This window comes from Salmo trutta, chromosome 2, assembly GCF_901001165.1.
Source record: "Salmo trutta chromosome 2, fSalTru1.1, whole genome shotgun sequence".
NCBI lineage: Eukaryota > Metazoa > Chordata > Actinopteri > Salmoniformes > Salmonidae > Salmo > Salmo trutta.
In genome coordinates, this window is record NC_042958.1 from 31351960 (window position 1) to 31369575 (window position 17616).

The window sequence follows — 17616 nt, forward strand, 5'->3', positions numbered from 1 at the left end:
CTCTCCAACTCTCTCCTCCACTTCAACCACAGTGTATCTCCTCGCTTGTCCATCTCCTTCAGATTCTGCTCTCTTTCTCCTCCCGCATCATAATTTTCTTTGGCCACCAGTCAGTCACCAGCACATTAACCCTTCCCCTCTCTGTCATCATCATCCATCCATCCAGTCCCCCAGCCTCTCACTGATCTCCTTCTCTCCACCCACCCCTCTCCTCTCTTTCTCCCTCTCCCTCAATTTCCCCATGCCAATAAAGGGCTTTATTGGCATGGGGAAACATGTTAACATTGACAAAGCAAGTGAAGTAGATAAAAAACAAAAGTGAAATAAACAATAAAAATTATCAGTAAACATTACACTCATGAAAGTTCAAAAAGAATAAAGACATTTCAAATGTCATATTGTGTGCAAATAGTTAAAGTACAAAAGGGAAGATAAATAAACAAAGACATGGGTTGTATTTACAATGTTCTTCACTGGTTGCCCTTTTCTTGTGGCAAAAGGTCACAAATCTTGCTGCTGTGATGGCACACCGTGGTATTTCACCCAATAGATATGTGAGATTGTCAAAATTGTGTTTGTTTTTGAATTCTTTGTGAGTCTGTGTATTCTGAGGGAAATATGTGTCTCTAATATGGTCATACATTTAGCAGGAGGTTAGGCAGTCCACCGCATTTTGTGTGCAGTGTGCACATGGCCTGTCTTCTCTTGAGAGGCAGGTCTGCCTACGGCGGCCTTTCTCAATAGCAAGGCTATGCTCACTGAGTCTGGACATCGTCAAAGCTTTTCTTAAGTTTGGGTCAGTCACAGTGGTCAGGTATTCTGCCACTGTGTACTTTCTGTTTATGGCCAAATAGCATTCTAGTTTGCTCTGTTTTTTTTGTGAATTCTTTCCAATGTGTCAAGTAAGTTTCTCTCTCGTTACCCGGCAACCAGTCCTATTCCGGACCCATGCTGTCTCTTTGATTGGCCCCATTCCTGCTCTCCTCATTAACATCCTCATCAGGTCATCTGTCTATCCTTCTCTCAATCTCTTTCTCCCTCTGATCTGGCTATCCTCGGCCGCAAGACATCCCCTAGCTGTCTGCCTGACTGGTGGTCTCGTCTCCTCCTCGGAACCCCACCACCACCCTTATTTCTCTCTCTCTTCCCCCTTCCCTCTCTTCTCTCCAATTAGTGACATCACTTAAGTGAGACTTTAATACATTGTGAGATGCTATGGGGGCACTTGTCTGACAACCATAATGTGTGACCGCTTCAGTTCAGACAGTAAGGAGCACCTCAAATTGGGAACCTCTTTCACCCGTTTTTGAAAAGAGGTTAAATTGTTGAAATAAAATTTTCGTTGACCCATATGACAATACACCCCAATTTACGAACCGGCTCTCAGTCTGAAGCAATTTGTGCTCCGTAGTTTGTGCTCTCGGTTCATGGGTTTGTCCTCTTAATGTCTTGGTGTAATTTAAGAGGTTTGGTGCCCTCTAGAGGAAGATTGGCCAAACACATTCTAAAATTGCTTTATCGACTAAAACTTGATTTCTCTCTGTCTACCTTTTGCTGACATAGTACCCAACCTGACAGACAACAATAGATATTCACAAAAAAGAATCCCTCAAACGCACAGTTGTTATTGATATTCACCCAGGGCTCAGGGCTAAAAACCTTAGAACATCAACCAGCAAACATCATGAGTATAAATGAAACAACCCATGTTTTGTTATGGAAATTTAAGGCCACACAGCTCTGTGGTTGAATTGGACACCACCTCAATATTAAACATCTGTTTATCTAATAACTACATTTATTTGGAATGTGAATACATTTCTAAATATGGGGAGGATAGAAGATATAAGAGCTGACCAAATATCCGTTGAATTGATTTGAACCTGGATTAACCTGTTGTTTGTTCTCTCTCTCTCTCTTTCTCCAATGCTCCCTTCTTCACCTTCTCAGAGCTGTACCAGATGAGTGTTCCAGAGTTGGCTCCGGTGTCGTCTGTTGTGGGTCGTATTCGGGCGAAGGACCGTGACATTGGCATCAATGCAGAGATGAGGTACAGCATAATCGACGGAGACGGGAGGGACACCTTCGACATCAACACAGACCCAACCAACCTGTTTGGCATCATCACCATCAAAAAGGTACAGAGGGTAGACATCAATGAAAGATAACATCAATAAAAGCACATGCACACACACACACACACACACACACACACACACACACACACACACACACACACACACACACACACACACACACACACACACACACACACACAGGATAGACATCAATGAAAGGTCATGACATGCTTTCAGAACCACTGACACGAGTCAACACAGCAGTTATGAGTCACATTGACCTCAGTTAAGCCCAGAGAACAAGTTTAGAATCATTATTTGATTGATAAACAGCTGATTTTCTCTTAATGGATTATTTCTCAACATACCTGTAAACCTCTGCTTGTTTAGTGAAGGTGTCTTGGGGCCTGATTCAGACTTGAGATAGACTTAAGTCTACATCGTAAACCTACATCTTTACTTGAGTATTTATATGATTGATACCTACCTATGATACACCATATCTACTAACGCTGTCAGCATGTCTCTCTCATCTAGCCTCTGAACTTTGAGACCAAGGCGAGCTACACTCTGAAGATAGAAGGAGCCAACACACACCTTGACCACCGTTTTCCAGATAAGGGCCCGTTCAGCCATGTCACCATCGTTCACGTCAGCGTAGAGGATGTGGACGAGCCCCCAGAGTTTAGCTCGGCTGCCTACTACATAGAGGTCCCTGAGGACACAGAGATCAGCACAGTGTTTATGACGGTCTCCGCTAGAGACCCCGATGCTGCCAACACCTCCATCAGGTGAGGATGGGGTTAAAACCACAACAAAATAACACCCAATATGTTCTAATTAACCAACACTGTCCATATAATGCAATCATGTGGCCAAAAGGGGGCAGTATGATACCAGATGGTGGCAGTATGATATTGGAGTCTACAAGGCTATGTTCAAAAGCCATTGAGCTGATGTGACAGCTCTGAGTGATAGAGACAGTAGTCTATGTGATTTTAGTTAATTTGATGAGGATGGTGGTAATGATGACCTGTCGAGGACCCTAATCAGTCAAAGCTTACTGCCATTGTGTGGTTTTAGGGGACTTTCCCATTATTTTCAATGATGCAGAGTCAGTGTGTTTACCTCACTCTCAGAGCAGATATTGGGTTGGAAGGGAGCTGTGTACCCCAAATGTTACCCTATTCCCTGTATACTGCATTACTTTTGACCAGAGCCCTATGGGCCCAAATAGGGTGCCATTTGAGATGCAGCAGCCTCACTCTCCAGACCGTACCTCTAATTAATTAAACGTTCAGCCTGCTGCACAGACCCTATGGACGCTCTACTCTAGAGCATCTGGTTAAATTGTGTTTCGGAGGATTATTTTAAATCTCTAAATGGTTAAATACATGTGATTATTAAAAAAAGATGTTTGCTTTATTTACTGTCATCCTAAACTAAGATATTTCATTCCTTTGCCATATCTAATTAATGTATATTACACAACTTTCCATGATGTGGACAGTACAGTATGTGTTACTACATTACCAAGCTCACATGTTGATGGTGGGAATTACACATCCTTTTTATTTCACATTGGTGATGTTAGTATATAAGTTCAAAGTCAACACATTGACGTAAGAATAAAATAGATCGAGTTTTGTACCGTTGATTTTGTCAAACACAGCTATCATTTTTTTCTCTCAAATGGAACGGATAATTCTTGGTGGACTCTCTGTAAAAGTCACTGGCCATACACCAATACAACGGATTTTAAATTTAAACTATCACTTCAAAGTACTTTTTCTTCTCATGGCTAAATACCAGGAAGTTTGAAAAGACAGGCTGAATGTGCGGGGAGCTTATATTCAAGAGTTCTCCTTGACTGACAGCTCTTTGAAACACCTTTGTCATGAATGTTGGACGCAGTGAGCAGTGTTTGCAATAAAATCAACAGTGTAACATTTCTAGTGTTGATTAAGTTGTTAAATTAACTCTGTGAGTGTTAAATTAACGGTCATTGGTATAAAATAACCATTATAACTAAAACGACAACCATTATAACCAGTTAACCAAAACGACACCCATCATTATCATATTTCCCAGCATAAGCTATTGCAGTTTGATTTTCAGAGTTGGTTGTTTTAATATCTATGTTTTTGCATGTTGATTGATTAATTAATATTATGCTTATGTAAATAACATACATTTTTCTAAGCTAATTCAATCTGTTATATGGACTTATTGCACCCCTTACTGAAATAGTTGTGCCAGTTTATATGCTAGGGACAGACGTTCCGCTAGCGCAATGCCTCACCAATATCCAATGGTAGAGCGTGGCGCGAAATACAGATATCTAAAAAATGCTATAAATTCAATTTCTCAAACATATGACTATTTTACACCATTTTAAAGACAAGACTCTCGTTAATCTAACCACATTGTCCGATTTCAAAAAGGCTTTACAGCGAAAGCAAAACATTAGATTATGTCAGGAGAGTACCCTGACAAAAATAATCACAGCGCCATATTCAAAGCAAGCATATATGTCACAAAAACCAAAACCACAGCTAAATGCAGCACTAACCTTTGATGATCTTCATCAGATGACACTCCTAGGACATTATGTAATACAATACATGCATGTTTTGTTCAATCAAGTTCATATTTATATCAAAAACCAGCTTTTTACATTAGCATGTGATGTTCAGAACTAGCATACCCACCGCAAACTTCCGGTGAATTTACTAAATTACTCATGATAAACGTTCACAAAAAACATAACAATTATTTTAAGAATTAAAGATACAGAACTCCTTTATGCAATCGCGGTGTCAGATTTTAAATTAGCTTTTCGGCGAAAGCACATTTTGCGAAATTCTGAGTAGATAGCTCGGCCATCACAGGCTAGCTAATTTGACATAATTCGAAATAATCCAAAGTTATATTGAAATAGCTCCGTTTTGTTCGTGCGTTGAGGTCACTATCCGAAGGGTGACGCGCAAGCACATTTTGTGACAAAAAAATTCTAAATATTCCATTACCGTACTTCGAAGCATGTCAAACGCTGTTTAAAATCAATTTTTCTGCTATTTTTCTCGTAAAATAGCGATAATATTCCAACCGGGCGACGTTGTATTCATTCAAAGGCAGAAATAATTTTTTTTAGAATTCTCGTGAATGCGCCTCTCAGCATCACTGTTCCCAGGCTGACCATTAACAAATTATCCTGCTGTTCTTCGCCCAGAGAATGTAGACACCCCATTACACTTTCTGGCGCCTTCTGAGAGCCAATGGAAGCCTTAGAAAATGTCACGTTACAGCACAGATGCTGTATTTTCGATAGAGATGCTACAGAAGGACAACAAATTGTCAGACAGGGCACTTCCTGTATGGAATCTTCTCAGGTTTTGGCCTGCCATATGAGTTATGTTATACTCACAGACACCATTAAAACAATTTTAGAAACTTTAGAGTGTTTTCTATCCAAATCTACTAATTATATGCATATTCTAGTTTCTGGGCAGGAGTAGGAACCAGATTAAATTGGGTACGTTTTTTTATCCGGCCGTGAAAACACTGCCCCCTATCCCAAACAGGTTAAAACCTCTTACATCTAGACGTTCCGCTAGCGGAACACCTGCTCCAATATCCAATGATGGGCGTGGCGCGAAATACAAAGTCCTCGAAAATTCGAAAACTTCCATTTTTCAAACATATGACTTTTTTACACCATTTTAAAGACAAGACTCTCCTTTATCTAACCACACTGTCCGATTTGAAAAAGGCTTTACAGCGAAAGCAAAACATTAGATTATGTCAGCAGAGTACCCAGCCAGAAAAAATCAGACACCCATTTTTCAAGCTAGCATATAATGTCACAAAAAACAAAACCACAGCTAAATGCAGCACTAACCTTTGATGATCTTCATCAGATGACACTCCTAGGACATTATGTTATACAATACATGCATGTTTTGTTCAATCAAGTTCATATTTATATCAAAAACCAGCTTTTTACATTAGCATGTGACGTTCAGAACTAGCATTCCCACCGAACACTTCCGGTGAATTTACTAAATTACTCACGATAAACGTCCACAAAAAAGATAACAATTATTTTAAGAACTATAGATACAGAACTCCTTTATGCAATCGCGGTGATCCAATTTTAAAATAGCTTTTCGGTGAAAGCACATTTTGCAATATTCTGAGTAGATAGCCCGGCCATCATGGCTAGCTATTTTGACACCCACCAAGTTTGGTACTCACCAAACTCAGATTTACTATAAGAAAAGTTGGATTACCTTTGCTGTTCTTCGTCAGAATGCACTCCCAGGACTTCTACTTCATCACCCAATGTTGTTTTGGTTCCAAATAATCCATAGTTATATCCAAATAGCGGCGTTTTGTTGTGCGTTCAAGACACTATCCGAAGGGTAACGAAGGGTGACGCGCCCGGCGGGTTTCGTGACCAAAAAATTCAAAATATTCCATTACCGTACTTCGAAGCATGTCAAACGCTGTTTAAGTTAGACTCATACCTTAGTCTTCCCAACCTGGCAGTCATTTTGAATGCAACCTGGCAGTCATTTTGAATGCAAATTTTGGATAGCCCCACTCTTGCTGGATTCCAATAGGAATTACACGAGTTACGGTCTTTATTTTGCATGTACAGTTGGGGAAAAAAGTATTTGATCCCCTGCTGATTTTGTGCGTTTGCCCACTTACAAAGAAATGATCAGTCTATAATTTTAATGGTAGGTTTATTTGAACAGTGAGAGACAGAATAACAACAAAAAAATCCAGAAAAATGCATATAAAAAATCTTATCAAATGATTTGCATTTTTATGAGGGACATCAGTATTTTACCCCTCTGCAAAACATGACTTAGTACTTGGTGGCAAAACCCTTGTTGGCAATCACAGAGGTCAGACGTTTCTTGTAGTTGGCTACCAGGTTTGCACACATCTCAGGAGGGATTTTGTCCCACTCCTTTTGCAGATCTTCTCCAAGTCATTAAGGTTTCGAGGCTGACGTTTGGCAACTCGAACCTTCAGCTCCCTCCACAGATTTTCTATGGGATTAAGGTCTGGAGACTGGCTAGGCCACTCCAAGACCTTAATTTGCTTGTTCTTGAGCCACTCCTTTGTTGCCTTGGCCGTGTGTTTTGGGTCATTGTCATGCTGAAATACCCATCCAGGACCCATTTTCAATGCCCTGGCTGAGGGAAGGAGGTTCTCACCCAAGATTTGACGGTACATGGCCCCGTCAAATGATGCGGTGAAGTTGTCCTGTCCCCTTAGCAGAAAAACACCCCCAAAGCATAATATTTCCACCTCCATGTTTGACGGTGGAGATGGTGTTCTTGGGGTCATAGGCAGCATTCCTCCTCCTCCAAACACGGCAAGTTGAGTTGATGCCAAAAAGCTCAATTTTGGTCTCATCTGACCACAACACTTTCACCAGTTGTCCTCTGAATCATTCAGATGTTCATTGGCAAACTTCAGACGGGCATGTATATGTATTCTTGAGCAGGGGGACCTTGCGGGCGCTGCAGGATTTCAGTCCTTCACGGCGTAGTGTGTTACCAATTGTTTTCTTGGTGACTATGGTCCCAGCTGCCTTGAGATCATTGACAAGATCCTCCCGTGTAGTTCTGGGCTGATTCCTCACCGTTCTCATGATCATTGCAACTCCACGAGGTGAGATCTTGCATGGTGCTCCATGCCGAGGGATATTGACAGTTCTTTTGTGTTTCTTCCATTTGCGAATAATCACACCACATGTTGTCACCTTCTCACCAAGCTGCTTGGCGATTGTCTTGTAGCCCATTCCATCCTTGTGTAGGTCTACAATCTTGTCCCTTACATCCTTGGAGAGCTCTTTGGTCTTGGCCATGGTGGAGAGATTGGAATCTGATTGATTGATTGCTTCTGTGGACAGGTGTCTTTTATACAGGTAACAAACTGAGATTAGGAGCACTCCCTTTAAGAGTGTGCTCCTAATCTCAGCTCGTTACCTGTATGAAAGACACCTGGGAGCCAGAATACTTTCTGATTGAGAGGGGGTCAAATACTTATTTCCCTCATTTTGTTATTATACGGTCTCACTGTTGAAATTCACCTACCATTAAAATTATAGACTGATCATTTCTTTGTCAGTGGGCAAACGTACAAATCAGCAGGGGATCAAACATTTTTTTCCCCCACTGTAAACCAGGAGAATCGGGCCACTTTATTATGGTAAAACTAGGACCTCAAAATAAGGCCTTATGTGTTCTATTGTGTTGTATTGTTGAAGATTAAAATGGTAATGATAACATATTCACTTAGGCTCTCACTTGGTGAAAGGCATGAGACTGAACATAGATGAATGCAACAACCATGTCTTTGAAAATGAAAAGCAAGGCACTCTTGGAAATATGCAATTAAGGCTTTACACTAAGCAGTGTGTTAATTTAACACTGAAAAGTGTGGACCTGTACAGAAACTGGACCAATTTTAAATGTAACACTTTCACTGTTGATTTGACATTGGAGAATTTGCTTCGAAGGTATTAGTGAATGCCGTAACAGTGAGTTAGTGTAAAATTGTAATGCCACTGGTGTTGGAAATTTTCGGTGTTAAAAGGGTAACACTTTGAAAAGGGTAAATTCAACACTAGAACGGCCTAACAGCCATTACAATGTGCCCGTCCTCCTATAGCTCCTTCCACCAGCCTCCTCTGGTCTCAGAGTAGGATCAGACCCCCTGTCCCTGTAGCGTTATTAATTGTTATATAAAAGGCTAAACTGATCCTAGATCAGCACTACTTCTTTGAGAAACTATAAATATGGGCATAAACTGTGTCCTGAAGTAGTGCTCCCCTCTCTATTCAGCTGGCTTCTTCTCTGAGTTTCTGTCTGTCTACTCATTGTTGCGTGGAGTTCTCTGAGGAGCACAGCCCATCCCAGTGCAGGCACACACCCACCCCAGCTCTGTACTGCAGGCCTGTGTCTTTAGCTTAATTTGGCAGAGGGCAGAGATATCTCTGATTTAGACCTTATCACAACTGGGACGGTTTGAGGGAGTTTGTCATACCTCCAACCTTTGCCACAACACCTTATCACGCTAACACATATGTGTATTAATCTGCACTCGTGTATGCTCACATACACACACACACACACACACACACACACACACACACACACACACACACACACACACACACACACACACACACACTAAACTCAGCAATAGATAAAGACATGTACATAAATACCAGATGAGTGTTACTCAACATTGGTTACCCTTGTTTCCCTCTGTCACCAGGTATTCCATAGAGAGGAACACTGACCTGGGGAAATACTTCTATATTGACATCACTTCTGGGGCGTTGATGACAGTGCTTCCTTTGGACAGAGAGGAGTTCTCCTGGCATAACATCACCGTCCTGGCCATGGAGATGAGTAAGTCCAAAAAAAGTGCACTGCATAGTGAACATGGTGCCATTTGGGATGAAGCCACATACACATACAGTACATACACACATCTGGTTTGTTTTGAATGACATCACCATATTGCATTGTGTGATCATTTAAATCAGATCTGTACACAGCTGGTATTCAGAACCCAGGAGAGTCACCTTCAGTCCTCTTGTTTTGTTTGTTTGGAACGCACACTAACGAGGGGAGTTACTTTTAATTAATGACTTAATTGAATAAACTACACCTCAATGTTGTATCTTTCCCATTATGGCATCTGTGAGTGTACGGGCAGTGCCATTGAGGACATCTCCATTTTGAACTAGTCAATTTTCTTTTTCTACTACTTCTATGAGTTGGTAAACAAACTGAAGTTGTGCATGCTGCCACCTGGAGTGTGTTATTTGAACAGGTATAAAGCCAAGGTTACTGCCATCTGCAGTTCTGGAATGTTTGCTCACAAGGATAATTCATTGGTTGATCCCTCCTCATGACCTGGATGGAATTATGTGATCCTTCCTTAACCCATAGGAAGTCCCACCCAGTTGACTACTTAAAAGTGGTGAAAGTCCTCAATGGCGCTGCCCATGCTAAAACTGGCTTTTGGGCACCAGAATTCTCTATACATCTCTATGATAGAGACAATGAGAGAACAATGGGTGAGGGAGAAAGAAAATTAGTGAGGGGAGACAAAATTAGAGAGAAGTGGAATGGGAACGAGTGCCTTCTGAGTCTACAACAAGCGTGCTGGGAGGGCTTGTCTTGTAACTAGTAAGGCCACAGGGTGAGATGGGGAGAGAGATTGTTTTTACTGGGGTCTACACACACACACAAACACACTGAGAGGCAGCACAGAACCATTTACCCTCAGCCAGACAGTGCCAAAGTCAAGCTATTGAGTGATTGATCATTTGATGAAACCTGAGAAAGTAGTTACTGCCAGCTAATTGCATTTCCATTGCCAATTACAAAGCTGATTAAGGCATGCAAATGGCCATTGGTATAATAGAGAATAACTGAATTGTAATCTTATTCTGAGCGACCTAATGTGCCCCAGGCCCAGTGTACTGTAAGTGGAGGCACGATAAAGATAGAGTGAAGAAGGCAGAGTTGACTGCTCAGCATGATTCGCTGCAATGTTCATTTTGCAAGTCTTTTTTAATTTCTTATTTAGTCTAGTCTTAGTCTTTTTGACTAAAATATCATGAAATCATATTTTTGTCATTTGAATAATGTTGTAGTCTATTGTCAAAATGAAGAAAAAAACATGTGCCATTTTAGTCTTTGACATTTGTATTGCCTCATTAACCTATAGTAAACATAAATCCCTGCCATTTGCACTAATATACATAGACTTGTCCTACCAACATATATCATAACATCCTATTCTCTTCCCAACAGCAGAAATATGACAAACATATATAAGAATTGTAATATATATATATATTATTTAACTAGGCAAGTCATTTAAGAACAAATTCTATATTACATTGACGGCCTACCCCGGACGACACTGGGCCAATTGTACGCCGCCCTATGGGACTCCCAATCACGGCCGAATGTGATACAGCCTGGATTCGAACCAGGGAATCTAGTGACACCTCTTGCACTGAAATGCAGTGCCTTAGACTGCTGTGCCACTCGGGAGCGTAGAATACACTATATATGTAAAAGTATGTAGACACCTCTTCAAATTAGTGGATTCGGCTATTTCAGCCACACTCGTTGCTGACAGGTGTGTAAAATTGAGCACACAGCCATGTAAGTTCCATAGACAAACATTGGCAGTAGAATTACCTTAATGAAGAGCTCAGTGACTTTCAACGTGGCACTGTCATAGGATGCCACCCTTCCAACAAGTCAGTTCGTCAGATTTCTGCCCTGCTAGAGATGCCTCAGTGAACAGTAAGTGCTGTTATTGTGAAGTGGAAACGTCTCGAAGCAAGTACGGCTGAGCCGCAAAGTTGTAGGCCACACAAGCTCACAGAACGGGACTGCCGAGTGCTGAAGTGCGTAACGCATAAAAAATTGTCTGTCCTCGGTTGCTACACTCACTACCAAGTTCCAAACTTCTTCTGGAAGCAACTTCAGGACAATAACTGTTTTTCGAGAGCTTCATGAAATGGGTTTCCCTGGCTGACAGCACACAAGGCTAAGATCACCATGCGCAATGCCAAGTGGTGGCTGGAGTGGTATAAAGCTCAGCGCCATTGGACTATGGAGTAGTGGAAACGTGTTCTCTGGAGTGATGAATCAAGCTTCACCATCTGGCAGGCCAACAGACGAATCTGGGTTTGGCGGATGCCAGGAGAACGCTACCTGCCCGAATGCATAGTGCCAACTGTAAAGTTTGGCTGGAGGACGAATAATGGTCTGGGGCTGTTTTTCATGGTTCGTGCTAGGCACCCTTAGGGCTATGCGTCCCGTCAGCGGGACACCGGTCGACAATTTCCGGTGAAATCGGAGGGCGCGCAATTCAAATAAATAATCGTAATTATGGATATTAAACATCTAGGTATATACAAATGTCTTATATCACTTAAAAGCTTAAATTCTTGTTAATCTAACTGCATTGTCTGATTTACAATAGGCTTTACAGCGAAAGCATGGTATGCGATTGTTTGAGGATGGCACCCCACAACATTTTTCAACCAGGCTTCATAAAATCACAAATAGCGATTAAATAATCACTTACTTTTTGAAAATCTTCCTCTGATTTGCAATCCAAAGGGTCCCAGCTACAACATGCATGGTCGTTTTGTTAGATAAAATCCTTCTTTATATCCCCAAAAATCTGTTTAGTTGGCGCAATCGACTTGAGTTCAACATGCAGACAAAGGAATCGAAAAAGCTACTGCTAAACTTTGTTAAAACAAGTCAAACTACGTTTCTATCTAATCCTCAGGTACCCTAAAATGTAATTAAACTATAATATTTCATACGGAAAGAAGTATGTTTAATAGAAAAGTAATTTTAGCAAGTCCTCTTCGTCGCAAGCCCACAGACTGATTTCCAACTGTGACTCCCTGTACCAAAACTCAAAATTCTTCCTCGTTTTGGAAGAAACAAGCCTGAAACCTTGAACAAAGACTGGTGACATCTAGTGGAAGCCATAGGAATTGCAATCTGGGAGATGGAATTCCATAGGACCCAAAGCTTTCCATTGTAAGAGCATGGGATCTCAAAAAAAACCTAGCCCTAAGTAATTCCATTGAAGGGTAAATCTAAATGATTCTGTGCTTCCAACTTTGTGGCAACAGCTTGGGGATGGTGCTTTCCTGTTTCAGCATGACAATGCCCCGGTTCACAAAGCAAGGTCCATACAGAAATGGTTTGTTGAGATTGGTGTGGAAGAACTTGACTGGCCTGCACAGAGCCCTGTTCTCAACCCCATCGAACACCTTTGGAATGAATTGGAAAGCTGACTGCAAGCCAGGCCTAATCGCCCAACATCAGTGCCCGACCTCACTAATGCTATTGTGGCTGAATGGAAGTCCCCACAGCAATGTTCCACCATCTAGTGGAAAGCCTTCCCAGAAGTGGAGGCTGTTATAGCAGCAAAGGGGGTACCAACTCCATATTAATGCCTATGATTTTTGAATGAGAGGTTCAACCAGCAGGTGTCCACATACTTTGGGTCACATAGTGTTTATAACAATTGCTAATTCAGCTTCATAAAGTAGATATTACACATTAAATGAGAGAGAGACACAATCACCAGATGGTGCCGCAAAGTAGTATGGGTTGCACCTCCGTCACTCGGTCGAGCCATTTCCATTGTTATCAACACTCCACAGACGCTGGTACTTCAGCCATGTTGGTGTCCAAAAGTTGAATGGGGGATAATGACTTTGAACGGGAGCTGAAGACTGTTTTGCCCAGTCATGTAGTCGAGTCACATTGCAGATAGAAATTCCATGAATAGAGCCAACTTTATTCTTTACTCAACATGTCAGAGAGGCATGTTTGTTCCACATAGCATGTTTCTATCTGAATCTTCCAAAGCATTGTGTCCTGCTGAACACGTTCCGAAACCATGTGTCCTGCTGAACACATCCCAGGTTGTTAGCTAGCTAATGAGGTAACATGATTGAACACGATTTTTATTTATTTTTTATTTAACTAGGCAAGGTGTAACCTAAACAAATGGGTAACGGTCCGGTCCACAAGTAGCCTAGTTTTAGAACAGTTGGTGATATGTAAATTGTGGCCCGCCAACACATGATAGAAAGAAGAAAAAAATGTAGCACCGGCATTATGGGTCATATCTTTAGAAGGGTAAAGGAAACAATCAAGACGTTTTCGCTGAGAAAAAGATGTAGATTTGGCTAAATTGGCTCCAGAACCTGGCTATGAAATGCAGTGGGGAAAGTGTGAGGGTTGAGCGAGACTACAAATTCAGATAACTTTTCTATACTCAAGGGAGAAAAAAACAAAGCTAGACTGTTTTTTACTATTAAACTCAATGCTGCTATTGCTTTTAATTTCGTAAAGCAGCTTATGTTTCTTAACCAGGCAAGGGGTAGCTAACTAAAAGGATGGTGGTGATTGGTTAGCTACGGGGAAGCAAGAGAGTTGCCTTGCGCTCTGCCCACACTCATCGCTCCCTAGCAGCTCACCAGCTGATGTAGGCTGTGTGTACTGGGTGTGGCGCTTCCTTCCCACTGCTGAACAAAACTTGCTAATATTAATTGTGCTTATCACTGAAAACCTCTCAACCTCTCCAAAAACTCTTGTCCAGTCCACTTAGCAGTCCATTTTTAGTCACAGAGATAATTTCATCTGATCTCATTTTAGTCACCTGAAATTATATATATTTTTTGTTTAGTTCTAGTTTTTTTGGGGGGGGTCTATTTACTGTAGTCAGTTATAGGCTCGTCAATTCCCACTGAAAACAGGTGTTTGACAAATATTTTAGTCACACTTTTTTGTTGATGAAATTAACCTCTCTAGGGTCGGCGGGACGAAATCGTCCCACCTATGTAACAGCCAGTGGAATCCTGTGGCGCGTTATTCAAATACCTTAGAAATGCTATTACTTAAATTTCTCAAACATATGACTATTTTACACCATTTTAAAGACAAGACTCTCGTTAATCTAACCACACTGTCCGATTTAAAAAAGGCTTTACAACGAAAGCAAAACATTAGATTATGTCAGCAGAGTACCCAGCGAGAAATAATCAGACACCCATTTTTCAAGCTAGCATATAATGTCACAAAAACCCAAACCACAGCTAAATGCAGCACTAACCTTTGATGATCTTCATCAGATGACACACCTAGGACATTATGTTATACAACGCATGCATGTTTTGTTCAATCAAGTTCATATTTATATAAAAAAACAGCTTTTTACATTAGCATGTGACGTTCAGAACTAGCATACCCCCCGCAAACTTCCGGTGAATTTACAAAAAATGTACTAAATTACTCACGATAAACGTTCACAAAAAACATAACAATTATTTTAAGAATTATAGATACAGAACTCCTCTATGCACTCGATATGTCCGATTTTAAAATAGCTTTTCGGTGAAAGCACATTTGCAATATTCTGAGTAGATAGCACGGCATCACAGGGCTAGCTATTTAGACACCCAGCAAGTTTAGCACTCACCAAAGTCAGATTTACTATAAGAAAAATGTTATTACCTTTGGTGTTCTTCGTCAGAATGCACTCCCAGGACTTCTACTTCAATAACAAATGTTGGTTTGGTCCCAAATAATCCATAGTTATATCCAAATATCCTCTGTTTTGTTCGTGCGTTCAAGACACTATCCGAAAGGTAAAGAAGGGTGACGAGAACGACGCATTTCGTGACAAAACATTTCAAAATATTCCATTACCGTACTTCGAAGCATGTCAACCGCTGTTAAAAATCAATTTTTATGCAATTTTTCTCGTAAAAAAGCAATAATATTCCGACCGGGAATCTGTGTTTAGGTTAAAAGACGAAAGAAAATAAAAGCATGGGGTCGACTCGTGCACGCGCCTCAGCCCATTGTCCTCTGATAGAGCACTTGCCAAAAGCGCTAATGTGTTTCAGCCTGGGGCTGGAATTACATCATTCAGCTTTTTCCCGCCTTCTGAGAGCCTATGGGAGCCGTAGGAAGTGTCACGTTACAGCAAAGATCCTCAGTCTTCAATAAACAGAGTCAAGAAGCTCAAGGAATGGTCAGACAGGCCACTTCCTGTAAGGAATCTTCTCAGGTTTTTGCCTGCCATATGAGTTCTGTTATACTCACAGACACCATTCAAACAGTTTTAGAAACTTTAGGGTGTTTTCTATCCAAAGCCAATAATTATATGCATATTCTAGTTACTGGGCAGGAGTAGTAACCAGATTAAATCGGGTACGTTTTTTATCCGGCCGTGCAAATACTGCCCCCTATCCCCAACAGGTTAATATATCTGTGTACAGTTACTTAAAAACAATTCCAAAAAGTCAACTGGCAGTAGCACATGCTGGGAAAAGGTTATTTGTTATCATAACTTTAAAACATTTAGCTGATGTGACTTCTCCTTTAGTTTTGAGTCAGTACCACATACACATTTTAAGTAATAATGACTCTTCATTGACTTTGAGTTCAACTTACAGGACGTATTTGAGCAAAAAACGCCTTGGGCTTTACAGGGTACAGTAATGTTTACGTGTGTCTTATACAGTAATATGTGTGTGTGCGTGTGTGAGTGCATGCATGTCTTATACAGTATTGTGTGTGCGTGTTATATTCCAGATAACCCCAGGATGATCGGGAGTGTGTCTGTAGCCGTGAAGATTCTGGACGTGAATGATAACCCTCCGTTGCTAACACAGTACTTTGAAGCCTTTGTCTGTGAGAGTGCCAATGCTGGACAGGTACAGAGGCACACACACACTTTCATAGATACACACACACTTTCATACACACACATGCACACACACGTAAATAGACAGGTAGGACCTGGACAGAGGCAGACCAGTAACCATTATTTGCAGACCTGTAATATTATCATATGAAGAATGACTCAAAATTATGACATACTGCAGCAAAATATGTGCATAAGCAAAAATATGAATTAATAAATGCATAATTTGAATTTCTGTGCTCACTCACAACCTGTCTCAGGGTTACTGACCTGACTGTCTCTCTCCCCCCTCCCCTGGCTGTTGTCTGATTGTCCGGTGACCTCAGCTGATTCAGACAGTGACGGCAGTAGATGCAGATGATCCGCTGGGAGGTCATCACTTCTACTACAGCCTGGCCCTAGAGGCAGCTAACAACCCCAACTTCACCCTTAGAGACAACCAAGGTAAATAAATATTTTTATTATACAGCGGTAAACCCACATGATTTCCTGGACACAGATTTTTGCACGATGTATCACCTTTTTTTGTGGGTATTACTTGTCGTCAACTGCTAAGCCAATTCAGCAATATTTGTCTAACTCAGTCATTTGCGGCTATAATTACAGCTACCTTGTATGTGTGGCAGATCACTCTGCTTTAAAGAACAGGGAGTGGGATCTGCAGACCAGATAAAAAACATATATACAGTACCAGTCAAAGGTTTGGACACACCTACTCATTCACGGATTTTTCTTAATTATTTTACTATTTTCTACATTGCAGGATAATACTGAAGACATCAACAACATGAAATAACATATGGAATTATGTAGTAACCAAAAAGCATTAAACATATCAAAATATATTATATATATTTTGGATTCTTCAAAGTACCCACCCTTTGCCTTGATGACAGCTTTGCACACTCTTGGCTTTCTCTCAACCAGCTTCACCTGGAATGCTTTCCCAACAGTCTTGAAGAAGTTTCCACATATGCTGAGCACTTGTTGGCTGTTTTTCCTTCACTCTGGGGTCAAACTCATCTCAAACCATCTCAATTGGGTTGAGGTCGGGGGATTGTGGAGGCCAGGTCACTCCATCACTCTCCTTCTTGGTCAAATAACCCTTACACAGCCTGGAGGTGTGTTGGGCCATTGTCCTGTTGAAAAACAAATGGTAGTCCCACTAAGCTCAAACCAGATGGGATGGCGTATCGCTGAAGAATGCTGTCGTAGCCATGCTGGTCAAGTA

At 41.2% G+C, this 17616-nt stretch overlaps 1 protein-coding gene across 1 annotated transcript in view; it reads left to right on the forward strand.

Moving 5' to 3' along the window:
* The window catches only part of LOC115154048 (cadherin-20-like), a 168655-nt gene that overhangs the window by 140594 nt on the left and 10445 nt on the right, over window positions 1-17616 (forward strand). Inside the window, exons 6-10 of the mRNA XM_029699875.1 lie at window positions 1951-2138; window positions 2616-2869; window positions 9381-9517; window positions 16274-16395; window positions 16712-16829. Of these exons, the coding sequence (XP_029555735.1) occupies window positions 1951-2138; window positions 2616-2869; window positions 9381-9517; window positions 16274-16395; window positions 16712-16829 (819 nt within the window). The remainder of the gene's footprint in view (window positions 1-1950; window positions 2139-2615; window positions 2870-9380; window positions 9518-16273; window positions 16396-16711; window positions 16830-17616) is intronic.